At 47.1% G+C, this 19,307-nt stretch overlaps 1 protein-coding gene across 2 annotated transcripts; it reads right to left on the reverse strand.

Moving 5' to 3' along the window:
- Positions 1 to 2,314: 2,314 nt before the first annotated feature.
- On the reverse strand, positions 2,315 to 8,516 carry LOC119651999. Of its 2 annotated transcripts, XM_038055927.1 has the most exons (3): positions 8,284 to 8,516; positions 2,580 to 2,858; positions 2,315 to 2,522 (listed from the first exon to the last, which is right to left on the reverse strand). In XM_038055927.1, the coding sequence occupies exons 2-3, from the start codon at positions 2,797 to 2,799 to the stop codon at positions 2,419 to 2,421; spliced, it is 324 nt and encodes a 107-aa protein (XP_037911855.1). In that variant the 5' UTR covers positions 2,800 to 2,858; positions 8,284 to 8,516; the 3' UTR covers positions 2,315 to 2,418. The 2 variants fall into 2 exon arrangements, with proteins under 2 accessions (XP_037911855.1, XP_037911854.1); XM_038055926.1 differs by having other exon boundaries at positions 2,315 to 2,858.
- Positions 8,517 to 19,307: the final 10,791 nt, after the last annotated feature.

The raw sequence follows: 19,307 nt of genomic DNA on the forward strand, positions 1-19,307 counted from the left end.
CCTCGAAAACTTGGGTTCTTAGCAAGAAGAATTGTGAACTCTTGGCCGCGTTCGAGAGAAGAATCCTCCGAAGAATTTTTGGCCCCCTACATGAGGATGGACAATTCCGTAGGCTACATAACGATGAAATCTATGAGCGATAACATGACGGTCAGGTTGTGGATAAAATCCGGCTCAATAGGTTACGGTGGGCGGGTCACTTAATCCGTATGGATGAGGATGATCTCACCCGAAAAGTCTATAAGGGTAATATGCATGGTAGAAAAAGAAGACGTGGTAGATCCTGCTTTAGATGGATATATTCCGAGCTCCACATTTTTGTATCCCACCTCGTCCTTCCGGTAATTCCTTTTTAAATTCCCGGCCCTCCCGGTCTCATCCTAAAGTAGGAATCTATTATGTGTTGACCGGCGCTGAGTAGAAAATGAAGTGCAATCAAACTAAATACTTCGGCCCTGCAGTCCTACCCAGCAAATCCCCTTCATCTTATTTTTCTCCGCCCTTTGTCCGGTTCAGAACCGGGGTCAGTTCATCGTGATCGATTTCGCCATTTTGTTTTATCAAAGGTGTGATCTTGATGCAATCGCCAGGTTTTTAAATCCCCATCCAGCGTATCAAGCCATGATTGTTAGCGCGAATTGCATGATCATACCATCGAAGAGGCTTCTCTCGCAATTTTTCCACGATGGGCGCAACTCCATATCGCTCGCGCATATCCTCATTTCGCATGCTATCAAATCATGTCACGCCACTAATCCAACGCCACATCTTCGTCTCCGCAACCGCAAGACGCTATTCATTGTTTTTTATAGTCGGCCAACATTCAGAACCGTTAAATTCATTCGTTGATACGTCGATCACAAAGAATATCAGTTGTGGAACGCCACTTCATCCATATCCCCTTAATATATATCTAGATCTGCTCCCCTAGACCTTCATAATAAAAACGCTATACCGAGGAATGCTGTCAAATCCGTGATTCAGGATATGCAGCGAGGCCACAATAGCATCCCAAACGAAATACCGCAGGAGCCCAGGGCATTTCCAACGAAATACGTCACAACCAAGCTGAGCTTTAAGAAATATTTTACAACGGGGCTTCAATAAGGCAGAGTGCAAAAGGCGAAGGCTGTTATTCTGACTAAAAGCGGAACTGCCATTGAGGCTTTGTACTCGGTGACGACATCGTCCAAACTCAGGGGGCAGTGTGGATGTACCCTGTATAGCCTGGGTGGCATTCTGGGAATCTCCTTTCCCTCGGTACCGGTCATAAGGATATAGAGGGAAATGATCAAGCCAATAAACTGGGGTGGTGGAATTCCATTTTTGACAGTCCATCAGTGGGCTCTGTCTGTGGTGACTGTGGGAGAAAAAAACCTCCTCACACTACTTGAGCTGCCCTGACCCTAGGAAAATCTATCCCTTTTAAAACGAAACGCGATCAAGGGAAATCTTGGGCCGCACGTACGAACACTGGCCTATAGGGATAATGCTTCCGGTTTCGGCATACCCTATAGTTTCCATTGTCGAAGTTGTATAAGGGGGGGGGGGGGGGAGAGACCCTCGGGCAGTTATATTGTGATTACATTGGACACTGGGCAAACAATTTAAAGGACTTCAGGCTTTGTGATAGCTGAATCCGTGAACACCAAGGGCTGACTCGCAAGGTCTGAGCAGGTTACATTTTGGTCCCCTCGTCCTTCTTACAACTCTCAAGATCTTAAGAGTTTGCAGAATCAAAATGTTGCACAGTAGCGCTGTTGTCGCTCCTTGCATTGGCACTTCTTGATCTTGTCTCCGGCGTTTACCTAGCCCGCATAGCTATTTAGGTTAGGATTTACCAGTGTCATCCTTCAGAAATAAATATTGCCTTTCGAATGCTATTAAAGACGCTGCAACAAAAGCTGCTCTGGTTCTACACAAATCCAGAAGCTATAGTTAAATCTGAAACCTTTGTAAAATCTGAAAACTTGGTAAAATCAAAAGAGTTGGTAGATCTTAAAAACTTGACAAAGTCTGAAATCTTTATATTCGAAAGCCATGAAAGGTAGATGGTATGGTGCTGGTTGTCCGACATGTACTCAAGCCATAATCACTGATTAAAGAAGAATCAACATTGTCGCCGCGAGTATGGTTGTCGAGCCTTCTCAAGTTTATCTGTAGGAGCCATTTTCGTAAGGACCCATGCTTGCATCCACCTTAATTTATTATGGTTAATTAGGAAAAGAGCCCCTAAAATCACTAACTAATTAAGTCATCCTTATTCCAACCCCCATCGATCAAGTCATACCCTCTTAAGATAATAGATACAAGATAAATTTAAACAGCACTTTATTTTATAAAATTTACTAAAATAGATTTGAATGATACCTCCAGGTTTACTACAGAACCACGCCAACAAGACCCGAAATATTCTGTCTACTTTTTACTTGTTGACACCATCCGTTTCTTGTTTCTAGAATTTTTAGGGCTAGAATTTAATGGGACATATGGACAGAGTTCAATCCGTGGTCCATAGGGTCCTGCTGGATAATATATGTTATTATATGGTAACATATACGGATCGCAATCGAAGTCACTATCATGGCCGCCACCCTGCTTGTTCGAACCAGAGCCTTTACCATACTTCTCCGCACGGCGAGTACTACCCTTAGATCTGCCACTCTTGCCCTTCTCACATATTGTTGGCTCGTCATCTTCAGGCCAGATGTCCGGGGTGATTTGGACATCTTCAGAGCTACTTGGATATTCAGGGAAGGTTACAGTTTTTTGGTCTTCGCAACGATTTCTTGCTGTCATTTTTCAAATGGCAATTGATGATGGTTTCCAATGTCCCGAATGTTCAATGGTGAATCAGCCTAGAAAGGAAACGTAAGAGAATGGAATATTTTTTGTAAAAAGGAATATATGTCTATAGCCCGCAGTATAATTGAAATCCTTGTCAAAATGCCTACAATCCGTGCCATAGCTCCAAAACTCATCCGTGTCAGCGCCCCTATAGTCTTGTGATGTAATGTTATACGGTGATTCCAAAGAGAAAGAAGGTGAGCAGTCTGTAGCTTTCGCGGCTACTAATCAGAGATCTGTATATCTGAACCAGTCTAGATACTCCCGGTCCCGGGATGTATTATAACAAAGAATGAGTAACCAAAGAAGGAAGCAGAATTGGAATATTCTCAGCACTCAGGGAGGAAGGGCGATAGTTTAGGGAACTAACAAGGTTTCCAGGAATAAAACGCGGGGGGGGGGGGGGGGGGGGCTTATAAGAATATACGCGTCAAAATACTCACAGACTTCCTCTAACCGGACCAAGAAGATTCTTATAAAAAATTGCGGTAAACTCGCAGATCACTGTAGGCTAAATTATCACCTTGGGAAACTGACAAAATTGACCCTGAATGTGTACTTTGCAAGGGGAAAACGATCTCCACTGTCAACATGTTACAGGCATCAGATGCGCAGTATTTACTAAAGCCTGGAACGCAGGGGGAGGGGAGCGTAGGACCTACCTTCACAGGTCATCTATGAGTAGGAGCCGGAAGTGGCGCTAATCAACGAGTCTTATCGCAGCAGGGCCAAAGATGCAACTAGTAAGGCGGCAACATGGGCGTGTCAAAATCAAAACATCCAAGTAGTGATGTAGCTTTCAAGAAATTGGATTCGTCAGGGCAAAAATAATTAGTACCCACATATACAGTTGCTATGCTCCACAAAGCACGACGCTCACACAATACCGGAAGATGTTAGATATGTTAGTTTTCGATGCAAGAAGTCATAGTCTGCGACTAGGCTGTGGATTGCTCGAGGCTTTCGCAGAGCTATACTTGCAGCTGTCGACCGCTGAAAATGTATCTACTTTTCGGGGGACAGGTTCGAACTCATTATTACGGTACAGACCACAATATTACGGTACAGACCACACTTCGTCGGGAAATGAGAAGTATATACCATAAAACCTTCGCGGAAGGCCTAAGTCGACTATACCCCCTAACAAACGAGAATGCTTTAAAGAAATTTGCGCGCAGGCAAACCTGAGCCCGTAGGAAAAAGAGTGGGATCCAAATAGAGTCCTTAAACTCGCTGTTAAGACTAGACCCAACTACTTCATCAGCCTATTCGAGACCTGCATGGTAGAGGGAGTATTTCCCGCTCGGGGTAAGAAGCGAAAGATAGTTTTGCTGCGGAAACACAAAAGGTAATCCGTAATCTCATGATCATGCCGCCTGATTTGCCTTATAAACATGGTAGGGAAAATGCTAGAAAGGGTCTACTTCAATAGGTTTTCGATTATCAATGAATATTGGCCCATCGGAACAATAGTTTGGTTTTCCTCAAGCTAGTTCGTCGATCAACGTCATTGGTGTACTTTTGAAATTGGCACTAGACGCGGCATTCTCCAGTAAGTGTAGTTCCATGGTAACATTGGACGTACAAATGTGGTCAATTCAGCCAGCTAGGATTAAAAAGTTCAGTAACTAAAAAGAGTGTCTCTAATTACTTGACTAAGTTACTCGAACGGAGGACTGAATCAAGACACCGTCACGGTAGGAGTACCACAGGGCTCAGGGTTGAGCTCCACTTTGTCGACCGTGATGTACAATGATGATGGGTGGTCAAAGGGTAGTATAGGTTCCAGGGCGAAACGTGGATTGGTACCCACGATGGAGCATAAAACCTAGGAAATGCCTGCTGAACCAACAACAGCTCTACTACCAAACCCTATCTTTACCTCCACGTGGTGACCGCTGAGAGCTCTTTCGTAACGAAAAGCTGCAGACGGAGAAGGATGAAGGCGAGTCTCCCGCGCCTAAAAACGGGACAAATTGTACCAACTGGTCCTCCAGGTTGGGGGTTGGGTAGGACTGACAACCCTACACGGGAAACCGATGTTACGCAGCCACGAAAGGAGCCTCGGACAGGATGGACTTTACAACGACGAACCCGGCGAAGACAACGGATTAACGATTTGCGCATTTTCTCATAGAACGTGCGCTCCCTGTACAGAGATAAAGCTGATGAGCAGCTAGCCGATACCCTGTCCCAATATAGGGCTGATATAACAGCGTTACAAGAGATACGATGGACAGGGACCGGTTTCCTGGAGAAGAGCCGCTACACCATATATTAGAGCACTCATCCAGTAAACCATGTGCTCGGAGTAGGTTTCTTAGTCAGCCAAAAAATGAAACCTGCTGTTATCGGCTTTGAAAACATAAGCGAACGGCTATGTACTCTGCGCTTGCGAGGCAAGTTTAGAAATATAAGCCTCACTAACGTTCGCGCCCCTACAGAGGAGACTGCAGAGTCGGAGAAGGATACCTTCTTCGAGGCAGTAGAACGAACATACTTGGGGATTTTAATAGCCAGGTAGGGAGGGAGCCCGTATTCACGCGATACGTTGGCTCCCATAGCTTACACGAAAAAACAAATGATAACGGACTGCGGACTATTCAATTAGCAGGGTCACACGAAATGGTTGTTGAAAGTACCTGGTTTGCGCGGAAAGCGGTCCACAAACATACGTGGGCCTCTCCAGACGGGACCCCTTTCAACCAAATTGCCCACGTTTTGATCGAACGCCGCCACCTCTCAGCCTCGATGAATCTCAGAACATATAGGGGGGCCAATATAGACTCGGATCACTATCTTGTTGGCATGGTGCTCTGAGCTCGAATAACAATACCACCTAGAATCCCCTCTGACAATCAGGTGAGAGTGAACACTGAAGCCATCCACAACACAGTCCTCCGCGACACCTATAAGAGGGAAATGGATGCCGCAATAACTGCAGTGAGCCGAGGACCTGGAGATGAAGCATCAACAAATAATCTTCACAACCACCTGAAGAACGTTATCATGGATACGGCCACAAACATACGAATTGGTTAAATATCGAGGCGATTAGTTACAGCAAGTGGTTCATCAGTTGGTGCTCAAGGTATGGGACAGCGAATCAATGCTTGACGAATGGCAACGAGGCATTATCTGTCTCATACATAAAAAGGGAGATATCACACAGTGCAGCAATTATAGAGGTATCACGTTGCTGAGTACCATCTATAAGATATTCTCCTCTATCTTGCTAGCCCGGATAGCCCCATATGCCCAGAACATCATTGGCCCATACGAAAGAGGCTTCACTCCAGGCAAATCAGCAACAGATCTTATTTTCTCTCTGCGGCGAGCGAACTGTCGGAATATGGACAACAGTTGCACCATCTGTTCATCGACTTTAAAGCCGCCTATGATAGCATAGCCAGGGTAAATCTGTACAATGCCATGAGAGAATTCGGTATCCCGACGAAATTAATAAGACTGACTAGGCTGACCCTGACCAATGTGCGAGGCCAGATAAAAGCAGCAGGATCACTCCCAAGAACATTCGACATCAACAACGGTCTACGAGAAGGGGATGCCCTATCATGCGTCCTCTTTAACCTGGCCCTCGAGAAAGTGATCTGTGATGCTGAGGTAAATGCAACAGGTACGATCCTCTTCAAGTCCACCCAACTACTGGCCTATGCTAACGATATTGACACCATGGGAAGAACCACCCGAGACGTACAAACTGCTTTCATCCAGATCGAGCAGACGGCAATTGAGGCGAGATCTTGGGCTGCACACTAATGTGGGCCAAACAAAATATATGGTGGCAACGTCAGCACCGAAGACGAGTCAACCAACAACATCAAACCGCACTGGTCAAACACGAAGAAGAATAAGGATAGGAGAATACAACTTTGAGACCGTTGACAATTTTTCCTATCTAGGGTCGAAAATCACAACCGAAAACAGCTACGATGATGAAATCCGCGCACGGTTGTTGTCAGCCAACAGAGCCTATTTCAGCTTACAACGACTGTTCCGCTCGAAACGTCTCACCCTAGGGTCAAAGCTCTTACTGTGCAAGACAATGATCTTGCCAGTCCTCATGTATTCCTCGGAAACTTGGGTTCTTAGCAAGAAAAATTGTGAACTCTTGGCCGCGTTCGAGAGAAGAATCCGCCGAAGAATTTTTGGCACCCTACATGAGGATGGACGATTCCATAGCCTACACAATGACGAAATCGTCAGGTTGTGGATAAAATCCGGCTCAATAGGTTACGGTGGGCGGATCACTTAATCCGTATGTATGAGGATGATGCCACCCGGAAAGTCTATAAGGGCAATATCTATGGTAGAAAAAGGAAATAAGGCAAACCCTGCCTGAGATGGAACGATGGCTTTTAGGGATATCCAATTGGTGGACCTCGGCGCAAAACCGGGATGTCTGGAGTTTCTTATTAAGGCAGGCCTAGACCGGATATCGGTTGTTGCGCCATTGATGATGATGATGATGATGTACAATGAGGTCCTTGTCGTTCCAGTGCCGTAAGAGGCCACAATAATCGTTTTCGCGGGTGATCTGGATGGGATTGTCATCGTGAAATAAAATGAAGATGTTGAAATGTACGGTAATGTAACATCACCGCCGTAAAAGTTTGGCTGGAGAAAGTTCAGCTTGTCATTACTGAAGAAAAGATGGAGGTGGTCTTGATTACCAAAGGAAATTCTATTAGTATTCTTGTTGGCACCCACATCATCACTCTGAAGCGAAATGTCAAATATCTGCAGGCGACGATTGAAGCGAAGATGTATTCAAGGGACACCCGAACTATCCCTGTGATAAATTAAAAGCGTGTCTTTAGCACAGATGATGGCTTACATACGAAGGGTCAGATATAGTCCCAGATTATTTGAGGTCGGAGATTTTTGCTCTACACTATTACTTGATGTGTAATATGAAGAAGCGCAACAATTCCCATCATATCAGCTCCCATCATTATAGTCCTCACCACTGCAGTCCTACCCATTACTAAAGTCTCCATCCCAGAGGTCATATCATTAAGTTCCTCATCTCTGGATCACCATTGCGGCCATCACTTTCGCAATTCCGATCCCCACATCTGCTATCCCTATTAGGGCAATACTCATCACTACAGTACTAATTACTTGATCCTCCGTTAATAGAGTCCTCAACAACACATTTCATCATCAAAATCCTAATTACTACTATCCTCTTCACTGCGATTGTTGTCGTCGTAATCCTTTCCTCATCATCACAATTCCATCAATGCAATTCGCATCACAATAATCTTCGTCACCACATTTCTCGCCATTATAATCCTATCCTCATCACTACGATCCAGTTCTCATCACAAAAATCACAAAAAAGTTATGGTGATCATCCAAACGAACGAGGAATAAACTGGTCTTCGGTCCTCCAATATTCTAATCACTTACCCTTCAAGTTCTCTGATTGTTTCGGTCCTTCTTTTTCTCTCCTTGTCCACCCCTACAACCACTATTCCTCAGTTAAAGCAATTATTTTAGTTTTATCTTAAATTTAGAGAAAATCTAAAGGTTTTTATCGAATTTTGATTATTTTCCAAGAAATCTAATTTAGTCCTGGACGAAATTAAAAAGCTTATGCGAGCTACATATTGAGCTGGGACGTTGAAGTAATTTTCAAAGCCTTACTACCATCAATTTTTTTAAACTGACGTACAATTTGATGCAGAGCTAAAACAAGAGCACAAATTCGTGAAGCAACTTAGGATTTCCAAAAAAAAAATCCGCATGGATACTGCCTTAAAACTGCCAACGAAACCGAGAATACGTGATATTGGAGGGACGTCCATAAGGTGTGGAACGTCTAAATACTTGACGACAACCACAAAGCCGATTATTGCAGCGTTCTCCGGAACCAGAATAGCGAAATACCGGCTAACCAGATCCCAGTCCATCGTGGACCAACAAAAGTGGACAACAAGATTCAACAACATACTGTCTCCGCAAACTTACTAATAATTACAGATCCAAATGGGTCGCCCTAAGGGCACTTGCCACAGTAAAGTGGAGAAGGAGTGCGAGTGTCTCGGAAAATCCTGGGGAGAGCTGAAGTGCATATCAGTAGACCGGGTAGACCGGGAGTCCAGTTGCCTCGGATCTTTTGTATTGTATTTTTTGCTCAAAGCTTGCCATCATACCACAGAACCGTACGTTAGAATGGGACACACAGACATACCACATCCAGATACTTTTTCTGGTCAAGTGGCTATCTCCCGGGTCCGAATGGATTATCCTGGATCTAGGCGTGCTTATTATCCAGTGCGTAAGATACCCTTCCAATCCACTACTAATCAAGACTTCCTTAATGGCGCTGGTACTAACGTTATTGAGTCATCATCATCCATCTCAGGCAGGGTCTGCTTTATCTTTTACCATAGCTATTGCCCTTATTATTATTATTTTGTTAAGGGAAAGTCGCAGCGCGTCCTTGAAGAACTATTGTGCCCCTTTTACTGGTTACAGTGTACCTGTTGATCATAGTATCTCAAGCAGGCCTGTAACCGCTAGGAACTTTAGTATGTTCCCCACTTCCAGATGTTTCAGCTTTGCATCTGGTATTAAGTGTTCTCCCAGATGTATCGACCTACTTTGCACAAGTGCCGGACACTGTCCCAGGACGTGTATAGAGGTTTCGTCCTCCTCCTCCTCACAAAACCTGCAGGCAGTGTCCGTAGATATCCCTAGCTTCCCTAGGTGGTAGTTCAGCCGACAATGACCAGTGAGAATTCCTACTATGATTCGGAGGTTCTTTTTGGTGAGGTTTAAGCAATCCTTTGTACGCATGGGTTCGTACCCCCCAATAAGCACTCTGGACTGTTCCATCCCTGGTAGGCCCGCCCAATATAGTTCCCTCAACCGATTCTCTTCATTTCTTAGATTCATAGCCATGAAACCGTTTCCGATTCCACAGAAGGGTTCTGGCCCGTGTAAAGGCATCCCTGCTCCCTTCTTGGCTAGTTCATCCGCTGCCTCATTGCCTTCCAACCCAGCATGGCCTGGAACCAAAAGTATCTAGACCTTGTTGGACGAGCCGAGTGTATTCAGTCTCTCAAGGCATTCCCATACCAGTTTAGAGTTCACCTGGTTGGACCTAAGTGCCTTGATCGCTGCTTGGCTATCGGTGAGAATAGCTATGTTCTGCCCCCTGTAGTTCCTTTGCAGATTAAAGCAGGCACATTTGTCTATGGCCTAAATTTCCGCCTGGAATATGCTAGTGTACCTGCCCATTGGCTCAAAGTACATTTTCCTTGGACCAATGACACCGGCACCCGCTCCCTCTGCAGTGAGGGATCCGTCAGTGTACCAAGTAATCAGTTGCTGGTTTAAGCCGTATGTCGCAGCCACGCTCTCCCAGTTTGCCTTGTTACTCCCACGTGTTTCAAACTTCTTATCGAAATGAAGCCTCGCTGTCATGTTGTCCCTCGGTATCAGTAATTCGGGATACCGCCTAGAAAGGATATCAATCTTCCTTCGATTTAGGCAGCTCCCCGACCTCACTCATACTACCGGCCATCCTGAATATTGATCTCCTTGCCTGCATCTCTATGTGCAGATGGAGAGGGGTTAATCCCAGAAGGACCTCCAGGGATGCCGTTGGGCATGTCCTCATTGCCCCACTGATGCACACGCAAGCCTTTGGAGCTTGTGTAATTCCCTGGCTTGTGTGCTGAGTTGGGTTCTTTCTGCCCAGATTATCGCTCCATAGGTAATCATTGGCCTTACTATTGCAGTATATATCCAAAGTAGTATCTTTGGGCTGCAACCCCATTTTTTTCCTGCTATGGATCTGCAAGTCATCAGAGCCCTCGTGGCTTTCCGACAAGTGTTTCCGACATGTGTCTTCCAGAGTAATTTTTGGTCTAGCGTGATTCCCAAATATTTTACTTCTGTTTCTCGTTTCACCTCCATTTCATGTAACCTAATGTCTCTCAGGTGTTCAAGGTTACGCTTCCTAGTGGATGGTACTATGGTGGTTTTGGCTGGGTTGATCCGCAGTCCCACCTTCCTGCACCAGGAGCTAGTAACCCTTAGTCCAGTTTGGATTCTATCACATAGGGTATTTTCATATTTGCCCCTACAGATTAAAACAATGTCGTTCGCGTAGCCCTGGACTTGTATTCCAGTATTAGTTAACACGTCCAGGAGTTCATCCACTACCATACTCCACATCAGCGGCGATACTACTCCACCCTGTGGACAGCCTTGAGTGGTGTTCATGATAACAGAATTTGTACCTGTTTATATATCTATTTGTCTGCTTTCTAGCATTTTGCCCATCCAGAGTGGCAGGATGTTTCCCACTCCTTTGCGGCTCAGGGCATCCTGTATCTCTGTGTGCGATATGTTGTGGAATGCTCCTTCGATATCCAAAAACGCGCACAGTGCAATTTCTTTTGTTTCTATGGCGTCCCGTAGTACCTCTGTCAGTTGATACAGAGCAGTTTCAGTTGAGCGTCCTGCCCGGTAAGCGTGTTGACAGTGATGTAGGGGATTACGCTTTAGAACGTTAGTTCTAATATAGTTGTCTATGACCTTCTCCACCGTTTTGAGTACGAACGATGTTAGGCAGATTGGTCTGAAAGATTTAGGGTGAAAAGGATCCTTTTTACCCGCTTTCGGAATAAAGACCACTTTTGCCCGTCTCCACGCCCTTGGTATGTAACCCAGTGCTATGCTCCCCCTTACCACCCTCAGAAGAGACTCTAAGATAATTTGTAGGCCTCTCTGGATAAGTGCTGGGAAAATGCCGTCTACTCCGGCTAATTTCATTGGTTTAAAAGTTCCCACTGCCCATCTTAGCCTAGCTTCTTTGTTAGTTTCCAGCGAAAAACAACAATTGCGAAAAACAACAATTTTTATTACACCTATAAAAATATAAAGCTAAATTAACCTAACTTAAGTACTACCTTAACAGCCTAGCTTAATCTAAGGTACAAACTATAGCTTAAACTAACTTATCGCTAAGGAATAATTGAAAAAAATGTATAAAATGATATCTGGAGGAAAAGTCGAAAAAAACCTCCATTAGCTGAATTTTTTATAAAAGCGGGCGGGCGGGGAGGGAACTAGGATGTGGGATGGGATGGGGGGCATGCGGGAGGGGTTTGGGAAAGGGAGCTAGGAGTGGCGCTAAGGATGGGTAGGTTTTGTAAATTGGGATGAGGAGTATTTACCGTTGTAGAGGATTACTCTACCGCCGGGGTCGAAGAGAAGGTTACGGGCTTGGAGAGATGTGAGGATTTGTGGGAACAGATGAGTTCGTAGAAGATTCTCTTCGACGATCTCGATCTGCATGGCCTGGGAGATGAGTGTATTTGGGTGGGGTCTGGATTTTTCCAGGAATTTGAGGGCATGACGGGCTAGGACTGCGTCGATGCGGGGCGTTTGGGAGGAGTCGTAGAGGATCTGGTTGGAGATGTATTTGGAGCGGTCTTCGTTCTTGTAGATGTTGGTACAATGGCGGAGGATTCTGCGCTCTTTGAGGCGGATTCGTTCCATTTGGTGAGGGGAAGTGTCGGACCAGAAGATGAAGCCGAAAACGAGGAGGGGACGGATAAGCTGTTTATAGCAAAACAGCTTGACTTTCTGAGGAGTTGGACTGGGGTATTTTAGGATTGGGTAGAGGGATTTGAAGGCACCTGTTGCACGGTTCAGTGCTTTCGTGATATGTGGGATGTGGGATAGGCGGGAGTTAATTGTCACCCCAAGGTAGGTGACTTCCTTGACGGTTGGGATGGTGTCGTTGTGGATCTTCAGGGATAGGGTTGAGATGTCGTTCCTCATTTTCGGCGTCATTTTAGCGGTACCATGGAATACGATGGATTCGCATTTTTGCGGGTTCAGGGATAGTTTCCATCGGGTGAAGTACCGGTAGAGCTCGTCCAAATAGGAATTCAGGCGGGCTTCACCGGCAGGGATGTTTCTGGTGGAGGTGTAGAGGATGAGATCATCCGCGTATTGAAGGATTCGGATTGGATTTGGGTGTGGCGTTGGTTTGGGAAGGTCTGCGGTAAACAGGGAAAAGAGGGTGGCGGAGAGGACTGACCCCTGAGGGATGCCAGCCGGGCTAGAATATGGGGAGGAGAGGTGTTCTCGGAGTTGGACTTGGGATTTCCGCCCATCAAGAAAGCTAAGAATTAGCTTACAGAGGTGCGGATGGAACTGGAGGACTTCAGAAAGCTTGTATGCGAGACCGTATTGCCATACGGAGTCGAAAGCCTTCTTTATGTCGAGGAGGCAGGCTATGGTCGGAGCGTTCCGGTTGAGACCGAGGAGGACGTCCGATTTGAGTACGAGCAGCGCATGCTCGACTGAATGTTTGGGACGGTTTGCGAATTGGAATTGTGGGATAGAATGATTGGAGTCGCAGTGCTCGTCGATAGAGTCTTTGATGATCCGCTCGAAAATCTTGGCGGAGGAAGAGAGGATTGAGATAGGCCTGTAGCTATCGGGATTTAGTGGGTTTTGGTTTTTCTTTGGGATAGGAACAATTCGAGCACTCTTCCAATCTGTTGGGAAGTGGGCATTCATAAGGCAGTGATTGATGATGGAGGACATAATGGGGGCGATGCTTGGAGCACATTTCTTAAGGACGATGGAGGGGATTTTGTCAAGCCCGACTGATTTCTTGTTTTTGGAGGCGTCGATGGCCGCCTTGACCGAGTCTGGACTGACAAAGTGGATGGAGGGGATATTCTCTCGCTGACTTGGGTCGGCGAGAGCATGGTCGAAGGGGTTTTGTGTGGGTTGGGGAATGAGGTAGGAAGGGTTAGTTAGGAGTTGGGAGATCTTTCCGTTTACCTCGTTATCGAAACTTGGTTCGCGGAAGTGGAGGGTACAGTGGTGGGCTTGTAGGAAGTGGTCAGCAAGGACTTTGACTTTTTCTGTGGGTGGGATGTTTTGGGGAAGGATCGCGTTTTGTTGGACGGATTTGCCCAAACGCGGGCAGGTTTTTCTGAGTTCCCTGTATGTGCCAGGGTTTAGCTCAGTGTTGGAGAGGCGGTTGTGGAGATATTGGGTGTATAGGGTGAGGATTCGTTCGCGAATGGACGTGTCCAATTCGCGGATTTCGGGGAGGAGGTGAGAGGACTGCGGAGAGTATCTATTCCTAAATAGTCTCCGCCTGAGGGTCTTTTTGTATTTGATGTCGGATAGGATATCGTCGGGAAGGGTGATTAGGTTGCGGTAATTTAAGGGACGTGAAGGGATCAGTTCATCGCATACTTGCCGAACTGCTTCGGTGTATTGACGAACTGTCAGGTCTATGGAGTCGTTAGGAACTGTACAGTTGGATGGGAGTAGGAGAGGTTGAAGTTTGGACTTGAGGGCAAGGTTGATGTGTTTCCAGTTTGCACGCTGGAAGTCAGGAACTGAGGGTGGGGTGGACCGAACGACTCTGTCCGGAAGTCTTATTTTTAGGATTACGGCATCGTGATCGCTGATGCCGGGGACCGTTTCGAGGAAGGGGAAGGTGTTCGGGTTGGGAATGACCGTCAGGTTACTGCTGATCAGGAAGTGGTCTAGGTAGGAATGGTAGTGTGATTTATTGAAGGTCGGGAGTGCCGGACTGAAATGGGCTAGGTTGATATTTGGATTTGAAGTTGTGAGAAACAGGTGGAGCTGATCCCCGTTGTGGTTCGACCGTGCATCAAACCAGGACGGGTGTCTGGCATTGAGGTCTCCACCTATGATAATGGAAAATTGTTTACCGGGAGAGCGGTGTAGGGACGCGCAGAAGGATTTGATGCGGAGAAAGTCTTGGGTGTCGAAGGATTGGTTGGGGCAGTAAACGGAGGCAACGAAGACCGAGGTTGATTGGGATTCGAAGGAGACCAGTGAGATTTCCATGGATCTGAAGGTGTTGGGAGGTGGGTGGATTTGGGTGACAAGGAATTTGTCGGAAATGAGGACGGCCGTTCCGCCACAGGTGTCCCGGCCTTGAGGATTGGACTGAGGTCGGTCAGTCCGGAAGAGGTTGAAGTTGGGAAAGGAAGGATTGTATCTATAGTTCAACCTAGTTTCACATAGGAGAACTATATCGGGTTTGTGCTCGCCAAGGAACAGCTCGAACTCATGTCTGCGGGCGCGGCCGATGATTGAGTTGATGTTCAACTCAATTATCTTAACGTCCATTAATGGATGCCAAGATACCGACCATTGAGTTGAACATTTGCAGGAATTCTTGGGATTTCCTGGCGAACTCGAGGAAGTCTGGATTGGATATGGTGGTGGGTTGGACTACGTGGTTGGGAGTCCGGGGAGAGGTTCCGCTTCGTGCGGCGTCGGCGAAGGACACGGACGGACGGGTGAAGGCAGGGTTCGTGATAGGACGACCAGCGGGGCGGGAGGTAGTTGAGGGGAGAGGGCGGGAGGGAGGGGCACGTTTTTGTGCATTCCTCCTTGCCACCACCTGGATGAACCGTGGGCACTTGCGGTAGTTGGCGGGGTGGTCATTGCCCCCGCAGTTGACACACTTCGGTGCCTGCTCAACTGTTTTGGCGCATTCGCCCGGGCCGTGTAGTTGGTCACACTTGACACACCTGTAGGTGAGGTGGCAGTTGGTTGCCGCGTGCCCGATACGCTGGCAGTTCTTGCACTGCAGCACTTGTTTATTATGGATTTGTTCAAAACGAACAACCATGTGCTGTACGGCTTTCACCTCGCGCAGCTGCTCCTCGTTGAAGGTTGCATCAAAAGTGACCAACCACAAGTCGAGGTTCACGTTATTAGTTTTGGCCCAGGTGGTGGCAAAGGGTTTAGCGCTCAGGGTGCTTGATACTCCCTGAGCTTTCAGTTCTTCGACGATCTCCTGAGGGGAGAACGTCGAATCGAGGCCTCGTAGGATGAGGCTGGTCGTCTTATCCGATGGGAGGGTGTACGTGAAGAACTTATTGTTGTTCTCCACGAGCACCTTCTTGGCGGTAGCGTAATCCTCGGGTGTTTTGGTCAAGATCTGGTGAGAGCTACCTGATTTCTTTATCAGGTAGTTGTTGGGGAGGGCATGGGATATATTTGTTTTTATGGTACGGAAGGTAGCCGCGTCTTCGACTACTACTAATGGAGGAATCCTTCGACTTACCTCCTTTTTTCCGGGGGCTGCAGTGGCTGGCCTCGGTTGTTGATGATGTTGCGGCTTTGGCGCTGGCGGTTTCGGGACGACGGCGGGCTGCCGCTTCCTCGCTTCGCCGAGGGACGGGAACGCTGCTGGGCTTGACCCGGATGGTAGGGCGAGTGGTGCCGGTGTTGGTTCCTCGGTGGTGGTGTCCATCACCTCGGAAGTCGCTGTTGGCGCGGCGGGCGCTGTTGGCGCGGCAGGCGCGGGAGGGGCGCGGAAGTCCCGAAGGTTCGGGCGATTGTGGCCTCCAGCGACTTGATGACGGTCGCCAGATGCCGGTTCTCAGCGCGAGCCTCCTTAAGCTGCTTCAGTAGCAGCTTGTTCTGCTTGCGCAGACCGACCGACTCGCGGATCTCAGTGACGGATACGGCACTTCGGACCGTCTCGTCTGAGCTAGCCTGCGAGTCGGACTCGCAGTCGCTCGATAGCGTAGTTTCCGACGCGTTCTCCGTTCCGTCGTCGGAGTCTAGTGGTTGGGTGTTAGTCGGGCTGTCCGTACCCTTTCTACGCTTTTTCCGGGTCACCTTCGTGAACCCGGCCGCGTCAGTTTCACTCATCGTCTTTGTGCTCACTGTTTTAAACTTATTGTCTTATTTGTTGTTCTTATTTATTTCGATTCCGATTCGTTTCACTTTGGCTTGGTGTCGACCGAATGTCGCACACACTAACACTCACCGTTATATAAAACTCACAGTTATCACCGCGTGGTTTACACACTTGTCAACACGTCCGATCGCCTCGGACGCTAAACACTGTCTTGTGTTAGTTTCCAGCTCTCCTTCCTTCCCCTTTTATTCGTTGTTGGGGTGTCAGGCAGATTGTTGTCACCTGCCACCGAGGGGTAGGACCCCGGGAAATGAGTTCTGAGAAGCAGGTGTACCCTGTCCTCCTCATTCTCGGTGAATGTTCCATCTTCCTTTTTCAAGCAGACAGAGGATATTCCCCCGTCTTTGGCTACAGCCTTGTACAGCCTGGTTGCTTCTGTGATCTGTTCAATCCCTTCACAGAATTCCCTAAAGCTGTTCCATTTCGCTTCCCTGATCGCGTTGCTATACGCAGTCAGTGCATTTTTATACCTCCACCAGTCCCCGGTTTGTTTTGCCCGGTTAAACAGTTTTCGTACCTCTGTTCTCATTCTGGCTAGGTTCTTGTTCCACCATGGTACATCCCTTGATGGCCTCATATGCGTCAATGACGATTGTGTTGAGGTTTTCCACCACCGTTTCTAATTCCAGTTCGCTCCTGATGTCACCGCCCCCTGGAAGGTGGGCAATATCGTTGCTCAAGTGCGTTGTGTAGGATTCCCAATCCGTTCTCTTGGGATTCCTTATTATTCTTTTTATTTCGGAGTTACCCTCAATGTCGAATCTGATTATCCTGTGATCAGACATTGAGGGTTCATCCGACACCCTCCAATTCCTGACCATCCCGTTCATTAGGGTATTTCCTAGAGTTATATCTAGTACTTCTTGTCTGGTGCTGGTTACAAATGTTGGAGTGTTCCCTACGTTGTATATTTCTAACTTATTGCTAAGAATAAATTCGAGAAGGTACTCACCACTACGATTAGTGTCGCTGCTTCCCCACACTTCGTGGTGGGCGTTATAGACTTTCCAGGCTGAATCATCCTCATCCATACGGTCGTAGTATCGCTAATAGATTTCGTCGTTATGTAGGCTACAGAATCATCCATTCTCATGTAGGGGGCCAATAATTCTTCGGAGGATTCTTCTCTCGAACGCGGGCAAGAGTTCAAAATTTGTCTTGCTAACAACCCAGGTTTCCGAGGAACAAATAAGGACTGGCAAGATCATAGTCTTGTACAGTACAGTTGTAGCAGCTAGGGTATACTGCTTGTACTCCAGTGACCGCACAACCTTACCAATTACCCTCGTGAAAAGCCATTTCTGTGGATTTGCCTTTGAGGTGGACATGCTGGGACTTAGGCGTTCTCTTTGTAATTGTTCTTAAGTAGAGGTGCAAGATGCGCTCTAGGGTCTTCAACACGAAATAGGTAAGGCTGATTAGTCGAAAGTCCTTCGCGGACTCATGGCCGCGCCTGTCTGAGTTCGGTATGAAAACTGTCGTCTCCAAGACTGTGGTACGGTAGAGCACCGGTAAATCTCGGCAAGCCACGGCCATCTGGGCCCGGAGGTTTATATGCTGAGAACCAGCTTATAGCCCAGCCAAATTTCTTCTTCTTTTTCTTCAGTTTTTGTCCCATTCACAAGCGGGGTCAGCTCTATAGCCCAGCCGAGTTTATGCTCGGTAATTACCGATTAAATAGTCTCGCACAGTTGGGGCGGCTACATACCCTCCAAGCAAGGCTCTGACTCACTGACCTCCTCGCTGGCGGGGAAGTGCGTCTGAACCAGCAACTCCAGGATTTCACCAGAAGTTTTCGTCTACGAACCTTCCGACTTTTTAAGAAAGGATGGGCTAATATGTTCCTTGGACAGAATCTTACTGAGCCCCGCAGGTTTACTTGTGCTTTCAATTTTCGAACAATAGTCCAACCAGAACTGCCTCTTGGCAGTCTTGTTGGCGGATTTGTGCTTCTTCAGGCAGATATTGAAGATCCTCCTGGTCAGCTTCCTGACGCTAAGCAAATCTCAATTCAATCATGGTGGTAAAGTCTTCTTGGTGTATTTAGCAGGGCAGGAAACTTTAAAGGCAGTCTCGAATGCTTTTTCCAAAGCCCCGACTTTTGCCTCTAGTTCGCCTGTCGTGTCTAGCTTATCAATTTGCGCACCGGAGAAGTTTGTTCTTGATAACTTAGCTAAACTTGCTACAGTCGATCCTTCTAGGATCTCTGAAAGGTTTGGAGGTCTCTACCGTAAGCTCTAGACTAAAAAGTATCCAACAATGATATAAGAAAGATCTCTGATCAGACACTCTCCAGTTCTCCACCCTACGAATCCCGTTGTCGGTTAGTTGGGTGATATCAAGGACTTCCCCCCCAATTGTCACAGTTGTCCCCAGCCCGTCTGCCCCAGTTTGACCACGACTGAGTCGCTGGAGCTCAGGTCCGGACAGAGAAAAGCGCGCAGATTCATCCTCACGAGGATATAAACTCTTGTTTAGGTCGTTTAGGAGGTCTAGGTTAAAGACTCAATCGTTAAACGGCCCAGGAGAAATATTTTAATCCTTTAAACAATAAAGCACAGGCAGCCCTAACGAAGCATTCTAGCGAAGAAACACTTGAAGGCTTTCTTGTGTGTTTTGGGAGAAGCTCTGGCGATCGCGTCATTTGTATCTAGACTACGACAGAGCAGTGCCACCGAAAGGATTGTAACATGTA

This window comes from Hermetia illucens, chromosome 3 (assembly GCF_905115235.1).
Source record: "Hermetia illucens chromosome 3, iHerIll2.2.curated.20191125, whole genome shotgun sequence".
NCBI lineage: Eukaryota > Metazoa > Arthropoda > Insecta > Diptera > Stratiomyidae > Hermetia > Hermetia illucens.